Source organism: Morone saxatilis, unplaced genomic scaffold, assembly GCF_004916995.1.
Source record: "Morone saxatilis isolate NCDOM2014 unplaced genomic scaffold, NCSU_SB_2.0 Contig11, whole genome shotgun sequence".
In the NCBI taxonomy this organism is placed as follows: domain Eukaryota; kingdom Metazoa; phylum Chordata; class Actinopteri; family Moronidae; genus Morone; species Morone saxatilis.
In genome coordinates this window covers 1,026,752-1,035,510 of record NW_023339663.1, presented here as the reverse complement: position 1 = coordinate 1,035,510, position 8,759 = coordinate 1,026,752, and the positions used below count along the sequence as shown (strand labels likewise).

At 41.9% G+C, this 8,759-nt stretch overlaps 1 protein-coding gene across 1 annotated transcript in view; it reads left to right on the top strand.

The window, feature by feature from the left end:
- LOC118320844 (serine/threonine-protein kinase BRSK2-like) overlaps window positions 1-8,759 on the top strand; it is a gene marked incomplete at its 5' end in the record, with an annotated part of 44,856 nt that overhangs the window by 30,366 nt on the left and 5,731 nt on the right. The window contains 9 exon segments of the mRNA XM_035651963.1: window positions 650-710; window positions 3,713-3,844; window positions 3,847-3,891; window positions 3,894-4,170; window positions 4,173-4,391; window positions 5,412-5,460; window positions 5,646-5,769; window positions 6,985-7,165; window positions 7,657-7,738. Coding sequence (XP_035507856.1) covers window positions 650-710; window positions 3,713-3,844; window positions 3,847-3,891; window positions 3,894-4,170; window positions 4,173-4,391; window positions 5,412-5,460; window positions 5,646-5,769; window positions 6,985-7,165; window positions 7,657-7,738 — 1,170 coding nt within the window.

Here is an 8,759-nt window from a genome sequence, read left to right as displayed (position 1 = left end):
TATTATTATTATTATTAAATGTATAAATTATAAAGCTTTAACTGTTAGCCGTTATTTTGATACATAAGCTAGCTAGCAATTCTTCTGTGTTAGCAAGCGAGCTAACGTTAACCAGCTAAAACCCCAATGTGACGATATGTTCCACTAGCTTCGCAGTGACGTTAGTTTTTTGACTTCGGACTTTAACGTTTTGTTTGTCTCATTTTAATTTTGTCTTGTTTTTCTGTTTTTCTTTTCCATGTTCAGAGTAAATATAAACAAATATTAATGTTTTTAAGTTATGGTACAGTCTGATTAATGCATAAAAATAATATGTAACTTGTGAGCAAGGAAATAAATCAAGTGTTCATCATGTTTTTCAACCCGTAACACGTCCGTTGAAATCGGGGTTAATGAGGTCGAACTCGTCAGAACAAAAGACGATCAATATTAATGTTTGACTCAGTTAATGGATGAAACTTGGTGACAAACAGAGAAGATTTGTCCTCATTTGAGAACAAAATAAGCTTCAATCTGCTGTTTGGGGATTGTGTTTGTTCCTGTTGTTGTTGTTGTTGTTGTTGTTGTTCTGAACCTGTGTGTAGTTGTGTGTGTGTGTGTGTGTGTGTGTGTGTGTGTGTATTGATCTGACTGATCTGTGTTTGTTTAGATCGCGATCGATCAGCGGAGCGTCCTCCGGTCTGTCCACCAGTCCTCTCAGCAGTCCCAGGGTGAGTCTCCGTCCTTCCCACAATGCACCTCACTGGCTGGCCTCCGCTGGTTAATGCTCACACACACACACACACACACACACACACACACACAGGAAATGTAGGAACTGATCTGATAATTCTGGTGTTTTTGTATATTTTAGTTCATTAGATCAGCTGTTTGTTATCGTACCTCCACAGTCCGGTTCCTCTTTATCGATAACAGTTAGTTTGAATTTATTTCAAACTTCATATTATAAAGTTTTACAGCTGAACTTCACATTTTTAGGTCAGTTTGAGTAGCTAACTAGTAAAACTCTTAATTTGTTATTTAAAGCTGATACTTTAGGTCTTTAATGATTTTTTGCTAATGCTAAAAATTTCAAATTTTAAACAATTCATCAATTTATTTTTACTACTGTAATAATTGATCCATTTCTTTTAGCTTTGTCGCTATTACAGTTATAGGACAAATATGGACAAATATAATCTAAATAAAAATATTTGGAAGAAAGTGGAAAGAAGAAAAGTATAATTAGAATAATGTTCAGGAGGTTTTCACTGAACTTTATATTAATGAATAAGAATAAAGTGGCAACTGACTGTATTTTAATATCTTTTAAAATAATTATATAATTACAGTGTGACAGTATGTCTAAAAATGTAGCTCTAACTCTATAGAGCGACTAAAATACAGGTTCAGACTTTATATTTTATCCCTTAAACTTTAGTTTTACCGTCATTAATCGTTAAGTTTGTGGTGAAGTTCTGACACAGCCGGTTGTGTAATAATGAAGAAATAAATCAAAGGCTGGATTGTCTTGATTTCTGTCTGATGACAACAGATTTCCACAGCGAGACGCTTCATTATCACGACTTTGTTATGTCAGATTAGTTCCACGCGGCCGCCGTTCGTCCTCACATCGAGGTCGACCTCGATGTGAGCGGCTGTGCTGTAGAGCTTTAGATGAAGCGGGACCAGATCCATCGGCGGTCAAAAACACCATATCCTCCTTATCGGTCCATTTTTGATTAATTATGTGGCGTTTACAAAGTCATCGCGCCTCATGCAAGAACATTTTATAAACCTTGAATTCAATAAACTTTACTTGATGAACCTGTTCATTAGCACGTTTCATCATAACTGATGGCCTCAAATAATTTGTGCTCAGATATTTTATTTAGAAAAATGTTTAGAGTAAAATAGAAGTTAGTAGTACTAGCTACACCTCGGCCCCGCTGTCACCAAACTGTCCCAGTCAGTTGCACACTCACGGCAGCTACATTAGCAGTTAGGGACGTCAGAGGGAAAACCAGACAATATTCTCTCCATAAAATATGATCCAGTTTCACCCAAATCACTGGTAAAGTTGTGTTTGTACAGTAATCAGTGAGCTCAGATTGATTGACGAGTGAATGTCAGGATATTATTGGTTGAAATCAGTTAGTTCATGCTGTGAGCACGCGTCACATTTTGGATTCTGATATAAAAACACAATTTCTTTTGTGAATGTTCTTGTCGTTGTTAAATATGTGAACAATATAACTGAGGATGTGATTTTAAAGGGTTAAAATGACATTTTCCATTCACACCTTGACACCGTCCGCTGAGATAACGGACAGTTTCACCTCATGTAAAGTCCTCACATGCTTTCTGATGCTGTTCTGAGAAGAGACTGACTGTGTTTATCAGATCATTCATCCCACAGCATTGTGCATCAGCACTGTGCATGAACTCTGGCTGCTGTCCCGCTGGAGGGCGAAGCTAAAGCCGTTAGCTTTCGAGCTGGTTCACTTGCTGGTAATCAGGGATGCACCGAGGTATCGGACAGCGATCACCAACTAAAGTCCAGATGATTCCCTGGTTTTAAGATGTGTCAGGGAAATAATGTAAATTTAACACATTCATTTAGAATAATTGTACAAATAATGTTATAAAACGTAAATATTAACATATCATTTAATGATCTGTTATGTGATTGGCTTAAGTTCAATAAAAAAAGACTTTAATAATAAAAAAATAAATATTTTAAGAATTGGAAATAAAATTTAAATATTTTATATATATTTATATTTAATGTTTTACTAATGTGCCGCAATAATATTTGTTGAGTTCAAATATCTTCATTTGGAGGATTTTCCAAGTAAATATATTTATATATGTGATTATCTGCGATTAAACTCCAGATCCGACCCTAAAACTAAAGATTTTAATTATTGATTCATCTTATTAGTCCATGAAATATAAAAAAAATGTGAAATGTCGACAATGCAGAAATATTCAGAAGCTGAAATCTGAGAATTTGGACAATTTTGCACAAAAAAATGTGATCAAATATGATCATTCTAGTTTACATTAGTTGATTATTGATTAGTTGCCAACAATTAAATGAATCACCAGCTGTTAGAAAACATAAATTCCTGAATGCTGTCTGACTTTATTAACATTTATTTGCAACATTTTGTTACCGAAACATTGCAAATAAACGTTTTAAGTCAATCTATTTACCTATTTAGTTTAGTTTCTATTGAAATCAGACGAGTAGCTCTAATATAAATAAATCACTTCCTGGTTTCAAACTTTCACCAAATGTAATATCTGACAGAAAATAATAAAAAGCCTCGATATAGGAGATAAAGACGGATGATATGTGTCGTTGTTTTACCAGTGAGGACCGATGTGATCTCGGTGCATCCCTCTGTTAAAGCTCCATGAATGCTCCACTGCTGCCTCCTGATTGGCTGATCACTGATCCACTGCTGCCTCCTGATTGGCTGATCACTGTGCTAATTGCATGTTCTGTTTTTCTTTCTTTCTTGCACTCTCACCACTTCCTGCCTGCTCCACCTCTCAACCCATCCGCCACGCTCCTCTTTTATTTCCTGCTCTGTTATTTTTAATTTTTTAATTTTTAAATGGAATGATATCGGCCCCGCGGCGCCTCCCTGTGGGCCGTGGTCGCGCTCTCTCTCTCCATTGGCTGCCGTCATGTGTTACGTGCATGAACCTGACCAAATCGCAGCGCCCACCGGCGTTTTTCATCCCCCGCCCCACGTACCCAAAGACCTGTGTCAGTCCCCCCCCAGACTGCACCCCACCCCCACCCATCCGCGAGGTCCGCTTAAACGGGGTGGGGCCACGTACGCCCAAACCCCTAAGACGCAGCCAAAGATGGGTCCCCCCTCCATGCACCCCCGCAACTGCAGACCCTCCCGCCCAAGCCCAAAGTGTCCGAGAAGCCCTGCGACCCACCAGGTCCAACCCTCTTCCCAACCCACGGCCAGACCCCCACCACCCCCAATTGAAGCCCTCCCACGCCCTGCCAGCCTCTGGCACCCCTGCATCCCCAACAGCCCCCCGGGTGAGACGCCAACCCTCCCCTCACTGTCCCCGAAGCCTCCATCCCCTCTCGCCCGTGCCTCCTAGTCGCCCCGCCCCGCCCACCATCGTCACACCCTGACCACAACGGCAAGAATCGTCCATCACGCAGGTGACCCCCCACGCCCTCCCCAGAGGGAGCCCTCTCCCCACCCCTAAAGGCACCGGGTGCACAGACGCCCAAGAACCGACAGGCAACGCCCAGCCGACACGGCCGCCCAGCCCCTGCCATCGGGGGCATGCCTGGAGGACACCGGCCTCAACTCCCCATCAAGAACAGCTTCCTGGGCTCAACCCGCGCTTCCACCGGCAAAGGAAAAATTGCAAGGTGGGTGAGGGGGAGGAGGGCGGGAGGGGAGGGGGAGGGGGGAGGGGAGGGAGGGCGGGGGAGATTCATGATTATTCAGATGCTTTATGATGTTTGATCTCCCATTATCTGTGTGAGGATGGATTCAGTAGTGTGTTCTCTCCAAGTGGCTCCGGGGAACAAACAGATCAACTCTTTGTTCTTAATGGAGGTATTTAACCGGTTCACCTGCTGAAGCCTTAATCGTGGCAGAACAGAGGCCGCCGGGCACGCGCATACAAGATAACAATCCTCATTACGGGGAGCGAAACTCCTTAGTTTCAGGTGGTTTTACTAGCAGCTGCTCCCTGAGATCATAAAAGATAATCATTATTTTACTAAAGCCACTAAAGCTGAGTTCACACTACATTAATTTATACTTCTTTATGATGATACTTGATCAGTATAGCACTGTATCTTTTTATGATGATATTGATCAGTATACACTAGTATCTTTATGGATGATGATTGATCAAGTATACACCTGTATCTTTATGGATGAGTATTGATTCAGTATACACTGTATCTTATTATGGATGATATTGAATCCTGTATTTGACAGTCAGAGACTGTTGGACATATCACCAGTCTTTAGCATCGTGTTTCTAGAAGTTACGTGTTGTTAGCGAACATGTTAGGGAATTGTTAAAAATTGACTATTTCTTAAAGGGAAGTTTGGTGCAGGGAGCTTTTTAGTTGGAATTCAAAACTGCTGATATGGATGCATTTGTGTAAGTTTTTAGTCTCCACTACAGAAACACTAGCTAACTGATAAAGGCTGATCAGGTTGTCTGATGGTATTAGTTTGATTAATGCTTTAATAATGGGAGTATTGATTACTGATGCTGGCTGATCAGGATCATATATTATACTGTAAATCGTTGCCCTTTCTACAGAATACATGTAAGGACAGGAAGTTGGTGTTGATCAGAGAAGGTTTATGTTGGAGAGAAATCACCTACTTAACTCGGTGACCCTTGACCTTTTATTTCCACAGTTCCCACCCAGGAGGACATGTCCAGTCTAACTCCAGACTCGTCTCCAGAGTGAGTACACCAGAGTCAGGCTAAAAAAATGCTGTTTTAATGTAAACTAGCTGTGGACATTGTTCATCAAACATTTCCTTTACTCCATGTTGCTCAGATATAATCCATAAATAAATACATTTAAACTAGCTAGTTACAGTACAGAGGTTCACTGTGGTCTGTCTCTGACCGTCTCCTCCCTGCAGACTGGCTAAGAAGTCGTGGTTCGGGAACTTCATCAACCTGGAGAAAGAGGAGCAGATCTTCATCGTGATCAGAGACAAACCTCTCAGCTCCATAAAGGCCGACATCGTCCACGCCTTCCTCTCCGTGAGTCTCCTCTTCACATCCACTTTCCTTCAGTCGCTGCGTTTGTGGTCTTTTCCTGCTTTCTGTTCCATATTCGACACACTTTAAGCATAAAACTGACAATGTATCAAGATAAATAAACTGATTTATCAGGGAAATCCATGTAATATATCAAGTATGTGATCATATGTGTCTCTCGAGATGGAAAATTTACATTTTAGATTTAGTCCGAAGGCGCTGTGTGTCTGTGAATATGCTAGTTGGTGTATTTTTCATTTTATCTACGTAGAGGGGGAAACTCTTTAGCATTTAGCATTACCCTAATGAAACCCTCACTGCTCTGTGGTACGAAGCTGCTGCAATCATTAGCTTTCTAGCATCAACTCTTGTTTTGCACCTTGGCTGTTGGATCCAACAAACTAACACAAATAAACTTGATTAAAAACTCATCTCAGCTCAGTTAGCTAGACAGCTGTAGAAGTCTAAACATTTTAAGCATTTGTGTAAATGGTATAAATACAAAATGCTGCGTTTTTTATTATTTAACACGGCTGCTAACAAAACACTGGTAATGTGGCTCGTGAAGGTGGAGAGAGGTAGCTAGCTAATGCTTATCACATTTGCTATGTTAACGAGATAGCTAGCCAGCTAGTACAATCAGTAACATATGTACTTTTTCCAAATACAAGTCTTTTTTTTATTGAACTTAAGCCAATCACATAACAGATCATTAAATGATATGTTAATATTTACGTTTTGTATGAAGCCTTGTTTTGGCAGATTATTGTTACTGAATTATGCTCAAAACTTCCTGTATGTTTCAAATTAAAAGCCCTCTAGTGTTGGAGTGAAGGCCTTAATTAAAGGCTTTTATTGTGAAACATTTGCAGGAAAATGTGGAAAACTCTGCTTTATGGGATCTAATGGTGTTTGGCTTAATATCAAACATTTTGACGCAGTCTGTTGGTTTTTTTTCTTCCTTTAAAGGATAAAAGTGTAACATCAGTGTGACTGTAGTTTTCTGTTCAGTCTTCCTGTGGACGGTTGTCTGTTCACGTCTCATCGGCGCCGGCGCTGACGCTGCAGAACACCGTGACACGTTCACATGTAACACATCTGACGCGCCGTCTCCTTCTGCTGCTGTCTCTCTCGCTCACATCCAGGCCGCCGTCTCCAGCGATGCAGAAGCTGTTTGTCTGTGTTGTTGCTGACTCAGAGTCTCTGTCTCCCTCCCAGATCCCCAGTCTGAGCCACAGCGTCATCTCTCAGACCAGTTTCCGGGCGGAGTACAAGTCCACAGCCGGTCCGACAGTTTTCCAGAAGCCGGTCAAGTTCCAGGTGGACATCACCTACACCGAGAGCACCAGCGCCACCAAGGACAACGGCATCTACTCGGTCACCTTCACCCTGCTGTCAGGTAATCGCAGCACATACAGCGACAAAGGTCTGTCCATCTTGTAAGATCTGTTGGACAGCGGTAGGTCGACAGATCTGAACACTGACGGTGACGAGGAGTCTGTGGATGCTAATACAGCTAGCACGAGCAGCAACACGCAAGATATTAAACACTTTCGCTAGACAACTGAGCTAACTGGGCGAGAGTCGAAGTAATACAAGATAAGTCTGTACTTGAAGTCTTTGGAAGCATCAAATCAAATTGTTCCATTATTAAAAATGTCCCTGAATCGTAGCCCATTTAATCCAGAGACAGTATTTGATCGTCCTCAGAGATTCACCACCGACACGAATTAATCGTGTTTCTCTTATATCAGCAAAAAAGCTTACAAATGTTCTTCGTTACTCTGTTTATAAACTTAATATCTTTTGGGTTTTTGGACTGTTTGTCAGACAAAACAAACAAAGACTCTAAAAATTAACGCGCTCCGAGTTGCTTTCCTTCATAACAAGGTCCCAGCCGACGTTTCAAGCGATGTGGTGGAGACGTATCCAGGCCAGCTGTCAGCATACGACAGCCCGGCTCCCAGCCCCATGAGTATCCGTTAAGTGGGAGCCCTCGCCTACCCGCCCCCAACCCATCCTCGCTTCTCCTCCTCTTCTCTCCACGCCCTCATCAGCCTCAACCTCCCGCCGATACCTGGCCTCCCTCACAGCACGAGCCACGCCCGCGGCCACCCTTTTGTCGGATCCCGCACAGCTCGGCTCGGCTCGGCACACTACTTTTAGCACACAGCATCTCCAGCGTGCAAGTGGCCCCTGCCACATGACCATGCTGTTGCCAACGACACAAAACACACAGGACACCAAAATCTGGTATTTCATGTGTCATTTCACAGATTGGCCGATTACAGCAGACGCATCGATATCCTGCCCGCAGGACAGCTAGTTATGGGCCATCTATAATCGCCCGTAGCGTAACTGAGTACAAGTGTGGCATTACAAGACGGGATCAAACGATTAAACATTACTCTTAAAAGTACGAATATAATGTTGCATAAACATAAATCCTTTAATGGGTTATGATTTTCGAAAATATTTTTGGGCTTGCCTATAGGTAGGATGAACGGGATGGTAGAAAATATGGAAGAAGAAGAAAGAAGTTGACCGTGTTGTTCTCCATTTTGTCCTTGTGTAGTTCTGTCTGTTAGCTTGTGAACGGCTGGCGTTGTTGTATCTTGTGGTCTCATTCACTTCGATATCATGGATCCACCTCTAGATGGTGAAGTCAGTAGCAACTACACGCCTCCTGCAGTTACTGGAGGAGAGAACGCAGTCTCCTCTCTCAGACAATCACCTTACCTACCCAGTATCAGTCCCGGCAATTTCTATTACACCGATATTTGGATTTTTATAATATTGATTATGCAGTGATGTTCACCTTCAATTAAAATGATCACTGATCTTTGATCTCCAGATATCCGACAGTCTCCCAAATAACTATAGGCAAATTACATGCAAAAACTCACAGACATTTGCCAATTCTAATAATTTGTCTTATTTGGAAGTTATTTTCTACTTACTATATACTGAAATGACAGTCCTTTATAGCACCC